The sequence below is a fragment of the Acanthochromis polyacanthus genome, chromosome 1, assembly GCF_021347895.1.
Source record: "Acanthochromis polyacanthus isolate Apoly-LR-REF ecotype Palm Island chromosome 1, KAUST_Apoly_ChrSc, whole genome shotgun sequence".
Taxonomy (NCBI): domain Eukaryota; kingdom Metazoa; phylum Chordata; class Actinopteri; family Pomacentridae; genus Acanthochromis; species Acanthochromis polyacanthus.
In genome coordinates, this window is record NC_067113.1 from 17,845,544 (window position 1) to 17,864,001 (window position 18,458).

Below are 18,458 nucleotides of genomic sequence, written 5' to 3' on the forward strand. Positions count from 1 at the left end.
CAAATGAAAGCTAGTTTTAGCTTCCTCATATAAAGTTTGGGATTTTAAATCTAATCTGATTTGCATATTTTTTTTGCATTTTTCTCTAAATGTTTAGCCATGAGACACAGATTTTCTGTGAGGTGTTACAAGTCAAAAAGAGGTGTGAGATGGATGTCCAACAATTGTGTTTAATAAGCATATTATTATTATTATTAGCATACCTTTTTTTAGGGAAAAGCTACACTCTAAGAGTTGCTACTTCCATAAATCAAGTAGAAAGCATGTTTCCCTGTGAAATGTAGTGAAGTAAAGGTGCTTCTGTTACATTTCAGTAGTATTTTATAGATTTTGTGTATTTGATTGGTAAATAACTACTAATACTGTTCCTATATAATAATCATTATTTTTAAAAAGCATCTAATCTATAGCATGTAAAGATACAGCATCTTTATATATTCATGTGCCTGTAAAATTATTTAAAAGCGGTAAATGTAAATAATTTAATGCTCAAATTAAAGAATTCCAGCACCTACACTCATCTGGTTTTGCATGAAGGTCAATAAAGACGTTACAATGCAAAGGTTTTCTGTCAATGGGAGAATTACAGTACGTACATTTATCGTGGGCGATAATGGGAAGTTGAATGGAACCATCTTACCATCTTAATAAGCTCTCATGTGATGCTCTCTAAAAACAATCATTACAGGCCTTCCTGGAGCACTCCCCTTCCCCTGTTTATTAATCAGCTAATTACACATTGACAGTAATGGGCCTGCTGATTCCCACACTTAAATGCACAGGGCTGAATAGCTCTTTAATGATTAGCCTTTGTGTTTCTCTCTCCCCTGCTCACTCTCCTTCTCTCTCATACATACACACACACACACACACACACACACACACACACACACATATGCACACTTCGCTCTTTTCACAAATGAAAAAATAGGACATTCAAATCAGGCCTCCCAGTGAGAAGGTTTGCACACAAGCGAGTCAGGAAGCACCTGACAGGCTAAGCTGGTAAAAACAAATGTGTCTAGGCACAGAAGAAACCAAACAGAAAACAATTAGAGTGGTTACAAAGGCAGCAGGTTCTGGGTCTATAGTACATCAACTTGTGTGGTTCTCGGTGTTAAGCTCAGCCTCCAGCAAAAAAAACAAAAAAAACACACCGTGAAAGTTTGGTGGAGCAGTGCAAGGCAGGTGCAGGTGGAGACGGAGGAGATGTGGGGGTTTTTGAAGGACAAGAGCAGGGTGTGGAGTGGAGCCGGAGAGGGCGAAATAGTGCGGTGGGCTGCATTTCTGTCAGCAGAAGTGATGGCTGAGTGGTAGCGTTATTTGTCTTGTGCTGCCATACGGCCCTCGCACCAGCCTGGGCATTAATGAGAGGGGGCCGGACCGCCGGGCAGGAACACGGCGGGCCTCCGACGCAGGTGATCTGTCACGCAGCCGTCTTGCTCGGGCAAGGAGACACATGAAGACAGAGGGGAGAGGAGAGGCGGCGGCACTGACCGAGGGGCCGGCCTCCACATGGGCACCTACATGTGGTACTTAGCAGCATATAAAGATAACGCACGGCCTGACGAGGTTAATCAACGGCTAAGCGGACTGATTGTTCGCCGCAGACTCCTCCTGAAATCTAGCACACTGAGGAAGTTCTGGCTTGTTTTTCTTTTTTTAATATTTAACTTTCATCACTTTAAAGAGATAAAGATGAAGGGCATTATAGGAGGAAAGCATGGGAGGGGTAAAATTGCAATAATTAATTAGTCTGTGTGCGAGATCAGCCAAGGCTATTAAAATCTATCAAGATCTTTACACTTACTGATTCATCTCTGACCCACAAATAATCCCCAAAACTGTGTAGTGTGTACAACGGATCACTGAACGTGTGATATTATCCAGAATTCACTAATAAACCACAAAGCAATAATCAGCATCATTAAAAATTGTGCAAACTGTTGGACAAAGCTGCTGATGAATGTGTATTTCTGGATTTTAATAATGTCTAATAACACAAAAGAGAACAATGAAATGCATTGTTCAGTATCTAGTAAGGACTTGTTGGATTTGTGGATTGATACTGGTGAGAAAAGTAGAAAATGGCCAATTTAAGGCTAAGAAATGGAGTGGTCATCTAATCCAAACAGATACCTGGCTTGATAAGTTGTTGTGTGTGTTGTTTTTTCTTTCTTTTTTTCCCCTTTTTTCACAACCAGCTTCTGCACTGCTGTGGAGGTGCTAAAAGGGTAAAGAAAGAAGACAAAGCAACAGCTGGGTACCGCCTCAGTAATTCCCCATAGAGCCCTGGAGGATACCTTCAGCCGTAGACCATTTTCACTCCTGATTACAGAGTTTCAAATCAACCACTAACACATACAACAATCCACTTCCTCTGGCTAACTCAAAGACTCAGCTGTCGTGTTCACTAAGAGCAACACGGGGAGCCGCGCCGCTACTTTCTACTGAGTGCGGTAAACAATCTTTCCATGCAAACAAGATGTTTACCAGGAAACAAACTCCGTTCGGTAAATCACTGAATCTGATTTTGTCTCTGTACACATTTATGTCAGAATGGCAGCAAACCAAAATTTTTACGCGCCGAGTGTGAAAGCTTGTCAGAGTGAATGTGCATCTCCTGGCGGTGGTGAGATTACTGAGGAGAGACATGGTGCAGCAGGCTGCCAAAGTAAAGATTTATACAGAGCAGTTGCAGCTGCAGAAACTGACATTGGACGACATGGGATGCATGATAAATCATGGTGGACAGGGGGCACTAGACTCAAGAAGCAGGAAAACACTCTCAACAGGGCTGAGGGGGGATGTGGCAATCAGGGACTCTCCTTCTATGTCATTTAGGAAACAGACAATACACAGCAGTTCTAAAAAATCATTAAAATGCATTAATTTAAACATCATACGCTAATCATTAGTGTATCTGCAGTCCACTTTTTTGGCAGATTCCTGAAAAAAATTTCAGGAAGACAAATCAGTTTTCTTGTTCACATATTTCCCACTCTTGCACCTTTTACAGTCCAGACCGTGGGTCTGTTAACTGTCAACAAACTGAGGGATGCCTCCGGTTCCGCATGTTGAATATGAGGGGTCCTTAGGGGCCAGGGGTGAATCCTTTTTTACTTTTATGGGAAGTGGTTCAGCGATGGGGAGGTGAAGGACAGAGTTGCCGGCCGTGCCATCACTCAGTGCAATAAATGGATGCAATCTGTATCCAAGTAAAGCATTGGCTGTTTTTAAATTCCACCTCTTTTATCCAAATGAATGATGGACCCTGGTACAGTGCACTGTGCAGCAATATTAATATACATCAGAGGCCTGCACCCCTCACTAAATCAGGGGACTACCAGCATTTGTTATTTAAATGACAAACAGCTGCAGGAGTGGCGCTCAGAGAGGGGACGCAGAAGAAAAGGTGGACAAACCAATTCAGATTTCAATCCGGCAAAGACACAAGGCCCCGAGCCATCAGTCTAATGAAAAAAGGCAGCTCCACTGGTCTAAACACGCACAGCGCCGGCTGCTCAGTGCCTCCACTGATAGGACGGACTCTACATCACACTTCTTCTGTTTCAAACACAAAGCTACGGAGTCTGAGTGTACACTGGCCTCTGTTAACTCACCAAACATTTTACCTTCTGGAATTGACAGGGAATTCCAGAAATGTACTAAAAACTGCCTACAGCCTTCTTAGGTCTGCAAACTAGCCGCTACTAGGCTGTATTTCAGTAGAGTGATGCTTTGAGCTAAATGCTACATCAGCTGAATGACAATGCTAACCAGTGATGTTTACCATGTTCATCGTCTTGGTTTAGGGTGTAACCGTCTAATAAAATACCACAAAATACACCTATGGATGTATTTTTAAAAGGACAGTTAAATTTTGATCTGATAACACTGCTAAAAGTAACACTTATGTAACTTGAGTTTCATCTCAGTTTTACTCATTGAAGATTAATTTTCTGCTGCAATATGAAGTCCTATGTCCTATGTAACACGATCATGACTAGAAGTAGAGAGATTCCAAAATGTCTTCTGTGCACCGTGACACAGTTATAATGCCATAAATCATTAAAAAAAAAACAGAAAACAAAAGTTCACTTCCATTTATGATCTGTTTTATAAAAATAAAAAAATGAATTATTATGTATAATATTTGTCCAAGTGCTCACAAGTGTGTTGCCAGTACTGGAAAAAATATGGCTACTAAACATACTCTAGAGATTTTACTACTTCCATCTCCATACTTTCCTAGAGTGTAAACACTGCCTGCAGTTCAGTTGAAAAATCTCTCAATTTTTCTCATGTGACTGTCAAAGCTGAGTTACTAACAGCTTCATTTTTACACAGAGGTGCACATATATTTTATGTTTTTGTGCAGGATTTGGGAAAGATGAAAATCCTACAATTCTCTCTGTTTTTACAGCTTCGAGCTCTGACAAACGGTGTAATTTTGGCGATGTTTTAAAGATAACACGCATTTCCGCACTGCCAGGTTTCGGGGATTAGAGGGTTCCTCAACATCTTGCCATTTCATGTAAAGTCTTTTAACAGTTTTTGAAATATTTCCCCCAAACACCGCACGCAAACTTTACGTTTGGGCTGGAAGAAAAGTGAAAACCTCAGCAAAGCTATTAGGACTTATCGTCTGGGCACCATAAATGTCTGTACGTGTTCTCTAGCAACCCTTCCAACAAAAGAGCTTTTTATTGTCAGACAATAAAGTTGGTCTATATGGTACAAGTGTTGCTGGAGTTCTGACCTCTTTAGACCTTTCTTCTCTCGGCTGTGCACCTTGGCAGCAGGTGAACTTGTGCCATAAATCCTGACTCTGCTTCTACAATCCATCCAGTAAAGCAAGACTGCCATCCCAGGAACCAGAAGTAGTTCCACTTCCAGCTCTATCTCTGAGATGTATAACGTTCACCAGTGATATGTGAACGCGTGAGGATGTTACCTGATGCTGTGACGGATACGGCCTTCGTTTCCCTCCTCTTCCTAATATTTCCTTTGCACAACAGTCGTGGCGTGACGTTTGTCTGCCTGGGAGAACATAAGGCAGAGAAAAACAAACCACAGTCACAATATGATGATGCAGCTCCCGTCCACAGTGCAAATATAAACATGCAGAAATTTAATAATTTCTCACAAGTCGATAAACGCAGCCACTGCACTTTTGCAAGCGGCGCAGCTCACATTTAGCCTCATATTTTGCCATATATTAATTTTTCTTCATTAATGCATATTTTTCAGCGGAGAGAGCGTCCAATGCAGAGGGGTGCTGGGGTGCCGGAGTCAATGCATAGTTCACATAAACAAATTACACCTGCTCTGTGCCTCCTGTGTGTCATATGTCAGGAGCCCTGAAATAGGAAAAGCTCCCCCATGAGCTTAATAGCCCTGACTTCTGAGATGTAAAGTTAAGGTCAAGGTCTGTTCCAGCACTAGGGGGTTGGGAGCAGCTGATGTGATGAGTTCAGTGTGTGTGTTTGTGTATTGGAGGAAGGGGACAGAGACAGAAGAGTTGGAGTGAGCTGCAGTAAGACACAATGACAGACCTAAAGATTTAAACCTCACTGTGGCATGATGCTGCTTGGTAAAACTACGCTGCATCAAGGGGAGGTTTAAAGATTGATGAAGGGGGCTTTTTGAAGATGCCAATAAACCTGTAAGACCGACTGCTAAACAACACAGAACCTCAGAGAAGAAAGCTCCTTGTTAACCAGCGCCGCTCCCCTCAGACTGCAGGCTACAGAAAGCTCACAGCCCTAACAGACACATGCTGCAATAAGGCCCCGTCAGGCCAGCCTTTTAACAGGCAGCGTGTTCCATGACCTCAACGCCCATAAATCACATGACGGGTGTGCAGGCGCTGGGTGTTGAGAGCTGAGCAGGGCACGCTTTGAGCGAAGTCTCTATGTTGTATAATCAATAGATATAAAAATAAATGGCCTGACCGTTATTCTCTCCCTGCTACCCCTCTCTAATAAAATCCCAGTAATGCATATTTCATTTACTTTTATACTTATTGATTACCTGTACTCCAGTTAGTAAATCACGCGCCTATCGATCCCTCAATCGTACCTCTGTCGGACAGCACATAACCAGCCATTTGCGCCCCTGATAAAGAGCTCAGGCATTGAACTCCCCACAGTAAATCTTTGCAAACTAACTTTTTAATTCCAAAATCGATCCACGTTTAAACGTCGCATTATTTCACGAGGCACGCCCGCGGTATTAAAAGTAATACCCTGATGCATTTGGTCTTAATGTGTGGAGGTCCATCCCTCCATCTCTTCCCTCATTACACCGAGGCCGAGACACGCCGGGGGCCCTGCAGCCTGGAGGGAGGCGAGGACCGTCCCCAGCTACTGAGAGCTCAGACTCAGAGCCACTCTGGGAACGTCAGGAGCCCACTGAGGCACTCGGCACAATGCTAATCAAACATGAGAATACCATCAGCTGGCTCATTAACCAAGGCAAAACACCACCATTCATCTCCGAGCAGAAACCAAAGGCTTTTTTACAACATGTTACATGGCTCAGTGTAAAAACGAGAGAATGAAAGAAAAAAAAACATACACAACACTGTTATTATTTAACATCTGTTACTTCATCGGTCTGAGCAGCTTGACAGATGTTGGCCAGTTTGTGTCTGGATTTACTGAAACTGTGATGAGAAAACAAAGACTGACTTAGAGGCAACGAGCAATGACAAAAAACAAGTCATAAGTAAATGAGATGGCCGACAACAAAAACATTCTGTCAAAGACACAAGGACACCGAAGAAAAAGTGTCCAAGATGGATTTTTCAGGTCATATGAGACACTTTTAAATGCAATGTGGTCCCTTAGGATGCGCAGTAAAACAGCACTGACACAGGGTCAATTGTAATTTTGGCGCCCACATCCAAAAGCAAATATATCAATTAAAAATAATAAATCAAAAGAGGAGTGAGGAGCTGCGGTTACAAAATGGCCATCTATTTTCATTATGGTACATGGCGCTTCAGGTGTGAGCAGGATCTCAAGATTAATAGAGGTATTCAAATGAATCAGAAAGGATTAGGGTCTCCAGGGAACATAATCAATAGCCCCAAATCAATAATCAATAGGCCACTCACACCAATATACTAACTGCTGACACCGTGATCTCACAATTAAAATGAAAACTGGGAAGGGAGTGGCGTAAGACTATGATTTATCTCACAGCGCAAGTGTCATTTAGAAATAAATAAGTCAATAGATAAAAGCTGCTGCTGCCTGGCTCAGGTGGGAGGCAGTTATGCATTTTAACGTGGCCGCCGGCCCCGAGCATTACAGCCAAATCCCACAAAGCATTGCGCCTATTCACGCGCAGCATGCACCCTCATACAGCCTTTATCACTTAATATCAAAGACGTGATCGTCGCCGTCAACTTGCGTCAAACAAGAGATGACAGCTTTTATTAATACAATATCATTTCAACAATACAAGACTAATGCTTACACTGGGCCCACTGAGGGAATATTTTTGTCTCAAGGGTGTTTGAAAACAAAGAAAAGTCACGTGTACGAGGGGCTCAACGCTGGAAATCAATCACACAGGTAAGATGTTCAAACTGAGACCAAAAAACTGGACATTTTGAAGTTTGTCAAGAGCAGGAAGGAGTTTAACTGTGGCATTTCTCATTGTCACGCCGAACAACATTTCTAACTGTTTGTACGTTGCAGTGTTTCGCTGAAAGTTAAAGGAGCTAAGTGGGTGCCATGTGTGCAGAGCTGGGTCGTAAGGACAAAGCAGCCATCTCACTGGAGAGTGGATTTGAGCAGCTTGGGGAGATAGATTCAGCTCGTGCCGTCCAACGGGACACATCAGAAGCCCCTCTCGTCAATCCCCCCTCTCTCCCTCATTCATTTGGGAGTATGATTTATACTTTTTGAAGTGAAGGGTCTTGAATCCCACTATAAAGGAATTAAGAGGTCTCCCTTGAGTCTGCCATTCAAATGACAGCATGGCAGGGATATGAGGACTTTTTAATAGAGAGAAATTAGTATTCACAATGCCTTAAACTGGAATCTGAAGGAACCTTTCAGGTGGAGAAGAAAGGGCCAGTTTAGAAAAGAAAGCCCTAAGAAGTCGGGGGCTTTTCATAGCAGTCGTGTTTTTGCCCCTCATCAAGGAGCGCTGGAGCGCTCTGTGAAATCACCCAAGAGAGAGGGAGGAAAAGGAGTGTGTGTGAAACAAAAATTAAGAATGCACCATAAATAGGCAGAGTGGAAACAATACAACGAGGAGTCCCACAGTCTCGAGGCCAAGAGGGCTGCTCGGCTCCTCCTCAGTCCCCCATGCAGATCCAACAGTTCCAGGGATGACTGGGAGCAATGCGACGCTTTGACAAACATCTTTTGGATAAACCTTTCTTTTAATGTTTTTGTGCAGTTCCACAAATGCTGGGATTTGAATCTGCATTACAGCTACAGTATGTCAACACAGAGTATTTCTCTATTTGGGAACACTGACCTTGAAAACTAGTGAATCGGTGTTGCTGCATCCAAGTGTTACTTCTATAGCTACAGAGAAGGCAGCGGCAACTCTGGGACAAGATTGCCATTAACTCTCATACATTATTTGATCATGTTAATAGTTAATGACTTTTCTTAATATTGCATATGGCAGGATTTTGAAGTGAGGATATATTTCAAACATCTGCTGCAGGAAAGAAGAAAACATCTGTTTCAGATCTCAGAGACCCCAGTGGTTGACCATGTATTTTACCACAATACTGCCTCTCCCAATAAATTTCTCTTTTTGGACTTTTGAAACATTTTGTTATAGAGAACGTCAATTTGATTTTGGCAAACAATGCATAGCACATGTATAGCATGCAACATATAAAATATAAGGGGGTGTTTAGGCTGCGCATTATATGGGCACGAATGCCCTGAGCAACAACTCCCAGGTTTGATTCCCAGCTGGTAGCACCACTTACATTTCCCATTGCTGTCGGTACGATCAAACACAAGCTTAAAATGTCAAGAACATCTTTAGAAATGCATAAAATATTACTTAATTTGGTTAAATGAAAACGCCTAATGTTAATTTCGGTATTTTTTGCCTTTATCAAATCTGTAGGTTACCACTACTTTGCTACCAGCATATTTTAATACGGATAATAAAAGACAAATACACTACTGTTCAAAAGTTTGAGGTCAATTAGAAATGCCATTTTTTTGAAAGAAAGCAGTTTTTTTCATTGAAGATAACATTAAATGAATCAGAAATACAGTCTAGACATTGTTAATGTGGTAAATGACTATTCTATCTGGAAATGGCTGATTTTTAATGGAATGTCTACATAGGGGTACAGAGGAACTCTGATAATGGATGATTAGAAAACCCTTGTGCAATTATGTTAGCACATGAAGAAAAGTGTGAATTTTCATGGAAAATGTGAAATTGCCTGGGTGACCCCAAACCTTTGAACAGTCGTGTATATACCTCTAACCAGCACAAAGTAAAGCGAGTATCAATAAAATGGTTTCAGATGAACACATTCACAATAACAGCGCATATGATCTGTGTATTACATGCCGCTGCCAAGAGAATGCTTTAAGTGTCAATTGAAGATTAAATCTCCCTCTAGTGTACTTGCAACCTGAATATATTAGCACTGAAACAAGCCTTGAATTTGCAAATTCATGCGACACAAAAAGGCTTCTTCCTTCTTCCTGACACACACACACGCACACACAGCTCAATCTCACTTTAATGAAGAAGGAAGAGGTTTCAAATACATCTGCCCACTCAAACATACACACTCTCTGAGGTATCAACAAAGATTACTCAAGTTAGCGGCGTCCTCTGCTCTGTAACCGATTGGTAAAAGTGAGCCGGCCATAGATCAATATATTGAGCTGTGATTGAAAGGACTGAGCGGCGTCTCCGATAGGCCCTTGAGGGACCGCTGTGTTTAACTAACATGTGGCATCAACTACCTGCTTCTGAAGGCTGAGGAGGAGCATCTGAGATGGGAGCTCTCTGACATCATGTCAATAGGACACACTGGTAATGGGCACAAAGGGTTCAACTGCAAATTGAGAGTATCAGTAACATTTAGATTTTTGCAGTTTCACCGTCAGAATCTGAACAAAGTGGGGACAAAAAGATGACAAAGCTTAAAAAAGTTTTTTTAATGTAACATACCTGGCTTCGGTCTCGTTTTCCGACAGAAGGAAGCCAAAAGCTAAAAGGAGAAAATCACAGAAGAATTACTGGGAGAAAAATGATGCTGGAAAGAAATGCATTTAATACCAGATGATTTTTGTTTTCATAGGAGTTTTAACATCTTACTCTCTCTGGTAAGGATCTTGGGAGTAATGTCTCAGTCTCTCTACAAACACTGGCATGCTGTTGCCCTGTTCAACACAAATCAGACACACAGTATGAGACACACAAACTGTTTTCAGCAGCTCTAAGACTAGTGAAGAGTAAAATGCAACTTTTGCTTCACCTTCCTGGGAAGCCGCCTCCTGTCCTTCCGGATGCAGCAGGCAGCAGAGCCAGGCAGTCGTTTAAGACGTGAATGATACCCTGCAATGGGGGAAAAAAAAAAACAGCATTTATCTTCCTGTGCTGCAAAATGATCAAAGAGGATTTTTAATGTTCAAAAGGGAAGCAGGAAAAAGACGACAATGCAAACTTTGTTTATCGTACTGTGGCACATTTCACGAGCAAAGGAAAAACACAGCATGACTAGCATTAAGAGGATAATTAGAAATGATTAATCAAGGGCATTCAGTCATTTTGGGACAACTCCAATGGCTGGGATTTCAGGACAAGTGGTGTAATTCCTTTGTACCAGTCAACGACACAACAGTTCTCTTTCTAGTACAAAAAATGCAGGCTCCAGTCTCTCCAAAACTGCAGTTTGATCTACAAGACAAAATCCTTCTCCACAACCTCTGTCAGAGGGTCGTGCGGGTTGCAGGAAGGTGGGCGAGTTATCTTCAAGTGTAAGCTGGTTGTCAGAGTCCCAGTTGGGCAGCAGACCAGCGACGCCCGTCCCGACCCCAACGTCCCCCTCGAAGAACCAGTCGCTCTGCTCATCATCACCTGAACACAAGAACAGGCAAGATGGTGCATGGGTTAGCATGACACAGTAGCAGCTTGGACTAGGAAGCATATTATAGGACAACACTGGAAATAGCTACAACACACGTAGACCTGCACACACACCCATCACCTCCAAACTGCAAACTGCAGTCACATCAGTCTCACCCACTATCACCCCAGTAGTGATAGTGGGTGAGACTATCATCATTGTGTTTGATGTGTGCTTGTGTTTTTTTTTAACTTTCGTCCTTTTTAATTAATCTTATATTTATTTTACCTTAAATTTATTCTTAATTTTTATAGTATTATTTTATTTCTGAATGGATGTGAGAAACATCATTTCGTTTAACTGTGTACTGCGTACATTGCTGAATAACAAAGAGGTGAAGTTGAAATATCGGCTAAATACTCGATAATATGACTGCGAGGCTACAATATACTTGCATGATGCTGATTAAGTGATGCTGTACATAAGAGATGGAGAGAGCCAGAAAGAAGTGGCTTAAACCTGCACTCTTTCAGAGGGCGACTCATCTGATTGCAAGTCTGACTGTATAGAAGGCAATGAAAAAACACCCCAACTTCTCACTTGATTTGTTACCTCAGTAAACATTTTCCAAATTATTTTATGATATCAGTTGCTAATTTCACGTCTCCTTCAACATGTCATGATCTTTATTTTGTACATTATGGTCCCACTCAGAGGAAAATGGACAATTAAGCAGTGCACACTTTAGATGTGGTGACCACAGTGACCTGTCAATCAGAATAGAAGCGTAGCAAAGCTTCAGCAGGACAATGAATATTAAAATAGTCATGAACTTGTTTTTAGGGTTTGCACATGTTTTCATCTAAGATGTCATCCACTTCATGAAAGTGAATTGTAACATTTTGGTTGCCTAAACAATCTCTGGACTCAGATGTTAATTTTTTCCGGTTTGTTCCATACCTGTTACTACTCAAATTATGATGATAATATAGATAATCAAGCGCATGTACTTCAGGGAATCACTACCCACTGACGATTCGGTATTGCACATACAAGTTCAACTTCTCAGACACATCCACTCTTCACTCATCACGTAGGCAGTAACAGCCAAATTCCAAACTTAAAGCTGCTGTCCGGAGTTTGAATCGCAGCGTCTCCCAAAACGCTGTTGGTCCCACCCTCCCTCCGTCTGATTTCGCCCCTTTATTTGTGTACGCGCGCAGTACATGAGAGAAGTGCCCGGAGTGCTGCAGCATCTCGCCTGTTTTGCTGTTTTCCACTCTTCTACATTTAGTACATTTAGTAAATAATAAAGGAATTACGTTAGAATGCTGTATTGAGTCTAACTTGTCCTAATACCAAAATAACATGAATCTGCTAGGACGAACGAGTAAAGTTTCAATATGTGATTACACTCGTGTATCCCTCTCGATGACGTTGTTTATCAAACTTAGTGCATTTACGCGTGTATATGTATTACATTGTTTATTTATTTCTATCTAGAGTTCAGAATTGCATGACTCCTCTGACGAAGAGTATGTCCCAGACGGCCCAACATCTTCCTCCAGAGGTCGGGCATCTAAACGAAGCCGTCAGCCGGGCTATGGAGGCCGTGGTCGGGGAGCGACGCGAGCACCCCGAGCCAAAAAACGTCCTGCAGTCTCTTGGCCTGACAAGCCGTGGGATTGCTAACTTTTCTGGAAGTTGCTGATCCCTGATGCTCTCTCCTCCACAAGCAAAACAAATGTGCGTGTGGTTGTGTAGTGCGTAGCTCGCCCACCTCTGCATGGGCTTGCTTGCTGTGCGCGTAACCGTTGATTGACAGCATGACAAAGCTGAAGTTCGAACTTGATTGGTCGGCAGCAACCGGCGCTTTTTGGAATAACATGGGGGTCTATGAGAGGAAGGCGGAGCTCATGAACAAATTTTCATATCGCGTTATACTAACTTTATATTATAGTATCGAACTAGACTAACACATTTAAGCTTTGTTAAAAAATGATACATAAATTGAAAACAAACGGAAACTCCGGACAGCAGCGTTAAGGCTTCAAATCGACAGTCTACAAACCAACGGGTGACTTCATGGAGACAATCCTTTATTATAGTTTATATTTGGGGGAAGCTAAGCTGCTGTATGTTGGTGATCCTACAAACAACTGGAGCTTTGATGAGTGTGTGCCAATAATGGATGAAATTGAATTTTAGTGTAAATGCTCCTTTAAATACATAGCACCAGAAAGCGGCCGCCTCGTCCCCAGACAGTGAGCTCCTCTCAGACCTGTCAGTCAGCAGAGCGCACAGAGGAACCATGCCTCTCACAGTCAAGGTGTAGTGACAACTGTTAAATCAGAGGCCGCCTGGCCCCACCACGGCTAATGAGATTAGCAAAGGCTTCAGCGCTCATTAACACGACATGACAACGTCTTATTAGAGTCGCCTGGGTGCTCAGCAACCAGCCCATTGTATCTAAACCTCCGTCTCCACAGCCCAAGCATTCCCTCAGACTCCAGCAGGGTTTTGTCCAGATCTGACAACTCATCATCTGTCCTCACACGACACAGAAAGCTTCATCTGTGAACTGAAAGTGCCAGAAATCCAATCAGCTGTTTACTATTTTTAGTGCACTGTATGTGAGGAAATATTTGCTATGTTATACCTTGTCTTCCTTCATCATTGGTGAAAAGGCCAGGGTCACTGCTGCATGTGCTGCTGGTTTCCCTGCAGAGGAAAAAGAAAAAAAATGTCACATGTGAATGATTCCCACTCACATGCTGCTTTAATATCAATGACATCTGAGGAGGAAGAGCTCCATTTTGATTTGTCGTCTCAAAGCTGAAGGGTTCTTTAGGTCAGACAGTGTTATAGGATCTGAAAAGTGAACAATGAAAATCAAAAATGTACATGCCCCCGTAATGTCAATATTCAACATGTAACATTCAATAATAGAAATAATGAAGAAGACCGGAGCTAGAGGTCGACATAAATGGAAATGACACAAAAAGACAGAGCGTGCTGTGTTCTCCCTTGTTGCGATAGCAAACACAAAGGCATCAGGAGAGACTCTGATCGAAGCCACTGAGTGACATGAACAATCTAATTGAATATCCTCTGCTGTCAGCTCCAATCTAATCTGGCCTGCGTTGTGGAGGATGACAGGAGAGCGAAACACACTCCCCTTCCTGCCCCTCCCCCTGGGTGTGCCCCACACACAGCGCAACGTGCCGCTTCCACACAACAACTGGCCGACATCTGCTGTGTGGGCTGCCACCGCCACTCTGCCTGGGCCGCTCCGTTGCCGGGCCCCTCCACACGCCCCGGGCAACCTCTGTTACACCCCCCACCCCACCGCCCAGCATCCCCAATCACTGTGGGTTTCTCCGTCTTTCTCACACCTCGGCCACCTTGGAGCGGGACCTCTGCACAGTTCAAGGTCAAGAGAGGGATGGGGGAGGAGCAGGAGGTGCAAAAAGCATCTGTAAGAAGTTATCAAACTGGTTTTGGTTCCTTTAAAGAAATGCAACACGGTCACCAGAAGCTCCACTGACAACAATTGCAAAATAACTTACCGCAGAAGTATATTTGGACAGACAGCCTTTTCAATCAAAGGCTGTCATATCTGGAACACATTACCAAGTGCAATTAATAAGATAGCAGCTTTAAAAACTTTTACAGCAAAAGTTAAGGATTGGCTGAAATAAAAACAAGAATGTACCCACCTATGACATCTATAAGGTCTGATTGTGAATTGTGCCATTGTGCGTGTTTGTGTGTGGGTGGGTGGGGGGTATAGGTTTTTATTGTTGTCTGTGCTGTTTTTATTTGTGTTGTTGGTCCTTTGACTAATTTTACTTAAAAGCCCAACCAGGGACGGGAGTTGAGAATTAGCTCAATGCTATACACACTATGTGTAACGCATCAGTTCTGTGTTCTATGATAATTGCATAAATGAATGAATAAATAAATAAATAAAAGTACATATAGCTTAAATGTAAAACAATAATATACTTATTTTTTTCCCAATTCTGAATAGCAGCTAGCTAAAAGGTAACATTATTTCACTGGCTAACAAGTTCCTTCATCACTTGGAGCTTGATAAAAAAAATAATAATCTGGAAAGACATGCACTATCCTTCAAAAGCTTAAGGTCACTTAGAAATGTCATTATTTTTGAAAGAAATGCATTCTTTTCAATAAAAATAACAATACATTAATCAGAAATCCAGTCTAGACATTGTTAATGTGGTAAATGACTGTTCTAGCTGGAAACGGCTGATTCTTAATGGAATATCTACATAGGGGCACAGAGGAACATTTCCAGCAACCATCACTGCTGTGTTAAAAACCCTTGTGCTATTTATTAAAGTGTGAGTTTTCATGGAAAACATGAAATTGCCCAAACTTTTGAATGGTAGTGTATACTTGCAGCAGAAGTTAAAATCTTTGTCTCACAATGTTAAATAACACAAACTCCAACACAAAGCCTACTTCATTGGCTATTGCTTGTGATGTACAACCAATCAGATAGCACCGACTACAGACAGACGTAACTCAAATATAACTCATTTTATAATTCATTTATCTGATCGGGAGTCAGTTAAAAAGAAATTGTGATGCAAACAATCAGAAAAATACTGCTCAATCCTTTCTCTTTACTGTTATGAACAGATTAAAACACCAACACATTCACTATACAGCTTTTTTTGAAGAAATAAGTGAGCCATATCTATGGCTCGTTTCATCCTCTTATCTTCAGCAGCAACAACAGGATTTGGGGTCAGCGGCACAAACATGTTCAGGAGGCTTTCATTTTTTTTTTCCTGTATAAAGTAAGAAAGACAGACAATAACAGCAGCATTACCAATTAAATAAAGCTAATTGCCACAGTGCTTTCTGAGGCAGCGTAATTCTCTTCACTGCCTTGCATTTGGCTCTCTGTTTATCATCGCCGACCTTGCTCGTAGGAGAAAGCTGGAGGGTCAGATATGCGCTGATACTGTGCTTTGCCATATTGCGGAGGCCTGTCAGTGACGACAGGATCAGGGAAAACGTCCATCCAGCTCGCCTGTCTCCCTGTCCAGATGGTCCTGCATCATCTCCCTCTAACATCCACGAGAAGCAGATGTGAGAGGGAAGCAGGCCTCTCCGGGGAATCTGGAAGATGTCTGGCCTCGTCGAGCGGCCGCGGACCGTCCCTCCACCCCTTCAACCCTCTCCAGACTGCCTCCCCAGGCCTCTCCTCAGCTGCACCCCACCTCTGGACACATCAGCTGGCATCTGGAGCACACAGCACTCCTACCTGCCGTTTTGGTTTTAGGCTTCATCCCATCCACAACCTTTCCCAAGAGTTAAGATCAGCATGTCGTCTCTAAAAAAATACGTTTGCTTCTTATTGGAGGTATTTTGTGCAAAGTTTGAAAAAGAATCACAGGTATAAACAATTAATTAGAGGCACCCATTAAGTATTTATCTGTATTAAAGGTGTAATGTGATGTCGCTTGGAGCAGCACCGGGCCGATGTGAGACCGTTTCCATTAAGTACTGCCTAATTAATGCTATGAATAATTGAGATCCCCATTTTTCTTGGGACCAAATGGAACACCTCCTTCTGCCTTCAGCAGTGACCTTTATCGGGAAAAGTTGACAAACATTTTGAGAAAACTTGGTCTTTGACTCTCAGCATACAACAAGCAAATCCTGGCACTGAACTGCACTTGAACTGGTCAAAAAATAAGATATCGTGGATTATACACCACAGTTAGAATAAATAGCATATGTCCAGGTGAAACAAAGGCAAGGGCAAAAACACAAACTGCATTCCAGCGTTTAGGGACGAACTCAACTCCCCACACAGCCCCATTGTCTCTATACAAGCCAAAGAGGTGAAGCAAAACACAGTATCCAGATGAGCACTAATCATTAGGATATAATCCTTAGCTCCTGGGAGAGGCAGGCCAGTTTGCACAGAGATTACAGGCAAGCCGCCATTTATTGAGCCTGGGCTCATTCTGCAGAGGAATAAAGAAGAGGCAGAGTCGGAGGGGGGCAAAGTGCTGATAACAATGGATCTGTGGGCTCTTCAAACAAGCCGCCCCAACCCAAATCCATGCCCTCTTCCATGGGTGTCTGATTATAAGGTTATCCCACCCTCCCTGAGCTGCAGTAATTGGATTAGTCTCAGAGATTTATGAAAATTAACTTTGGCAAATGCCGCACTGCTTTACCAAAAACTCCACACAGACTTTTCAAAATAGAAATTGTGGCACGATAAAGCCGAGGAAAAGCACTCACCACGGCTTTTGTTTTGAAACCAACATCACCAGAAGTGGCACGCAGCTGGAGACGGAGGCTGAGCCCGGGACGGCGACTACCCACAGGTGAGGCCTGCTTGCTGGGCCAGCCTGGGTGCCAGGTGGCCTCAGTGCCAGCAGGCTGGGCCAGCTCTAATCAAGGATGTGGAGCCCAACTGGAGCTACCAACATCTGCTCTCCTTGCACTTGGGTGGCTGAAGGCGAAGCTCTGCTCAGTATGCACATAAGGGGAGTGACCTTGAGGAGAGGCACATTTTAAAAGACTAGACACTCCATATGAGAAAGGTTAATGGAATGAACGGAGACCAAAGAAATATCCGAGTGACTCAAAAGACATTTCGACAATGGCATCTGTGTCCGACATCAAATGGACCGTAGAGTCTCAGAGTATAAATATTGCTGTTGTACCACTGTCAACCCCTCATCACTGCTGCCATTTGTTCATATCCTTTGCCTCCGCCAGGGCTTCACCATTAGATTGTTGAGCCCTCAGTACAGTGTGGCAGTCTACTGAGCAGCAATCAAGAGTGTTGGCGTTGTGTAAGTGAGAAATGATTGACAGCATGCCATGGTGCTCCCATTTATTTCTTCTCCGGAGCTGTTTTCTGTCAGAACGGCTATTGATTTTTCCATAAAGTAAGAAAACAAGTACCGTTTAGGGGCTAGGGAGGTCAGCACAAATTAAACCAGAAGATGTAAAGCCTTCTCTCTGTCCCATAATGGGCTACCTCAAATGTCCTCTTCTCACATGTTTATATATGATCAGCAGACAATGAGATCGACTACAGAAATAAATGAAAGAGCACAGGAGGACATTAGAAACAGGATCTCCAAAGCTTTACAAAAAGACCATATGTTAAACTGCAACTGAACCAACACTCCACACACCGTGTATTCATCAGCTCATTATATTACCATTACAACTGTGTTGTAACATTATATCCTCCAAGCTCCATTAAATGGATTTTTGGTGTTTTTTTTCTCGTATCCAAACCAAAAGACCGAGGACGGAGGGTGTTGTGTGACGTACAGAATGCAAAGTCATTTGAGGCAAAGGTATAACT

The 18,458-nt window shown here is 42.6% G+C and overlaps 1 protein-coding gene across 3 annotated transcripts in view; it reads right to left on the reverse strand.

Annotated features, from left to right (window-relative positions):
* Positions 1-18,458, reverse strand: part of LOC110950561 (G patch domain-containing protein 2-like) — a 31,218-nt gene that overhangs the window by 4,924 nt on the left and 7,836 nt on the right. For 2 of the 3 annotated variants that reach the window (XM_051949036.1, XM_022193217.2), the window contains exons 3-9: positions 13,743-13,804; positions 10,942-11,094; positions 10,493-10,572; positions 10,333-10,397; positions 10,186-10,225; positions 9,978-10,069; positions 4,958-5,043 (exon numbers count right to left, since the gene is read on the reverse strand). In XM_051949036.1, coding sequence (XP_051804996.1) covers positions 4,958-5,043; positions 9,978-10,069; positions 10,186-10,225; positions 10,333-10,397; positions 10,493-10,572; positions 10,942-11,094; positions 13,743-13,804 — 578 coding nt within the window. The remainder of the gene's footprint in view (positions 1-4,957; positions 5,044-9,977; positions 10,070-10,185; positions 10,226-10,332; positions 10,398-10,492; positions 10,573-10,941; positions 11,095-13,742; positions 13,805-18,458) is intronic. The other variant, XM_051949043.1, reaches the window with a different exon arrangement.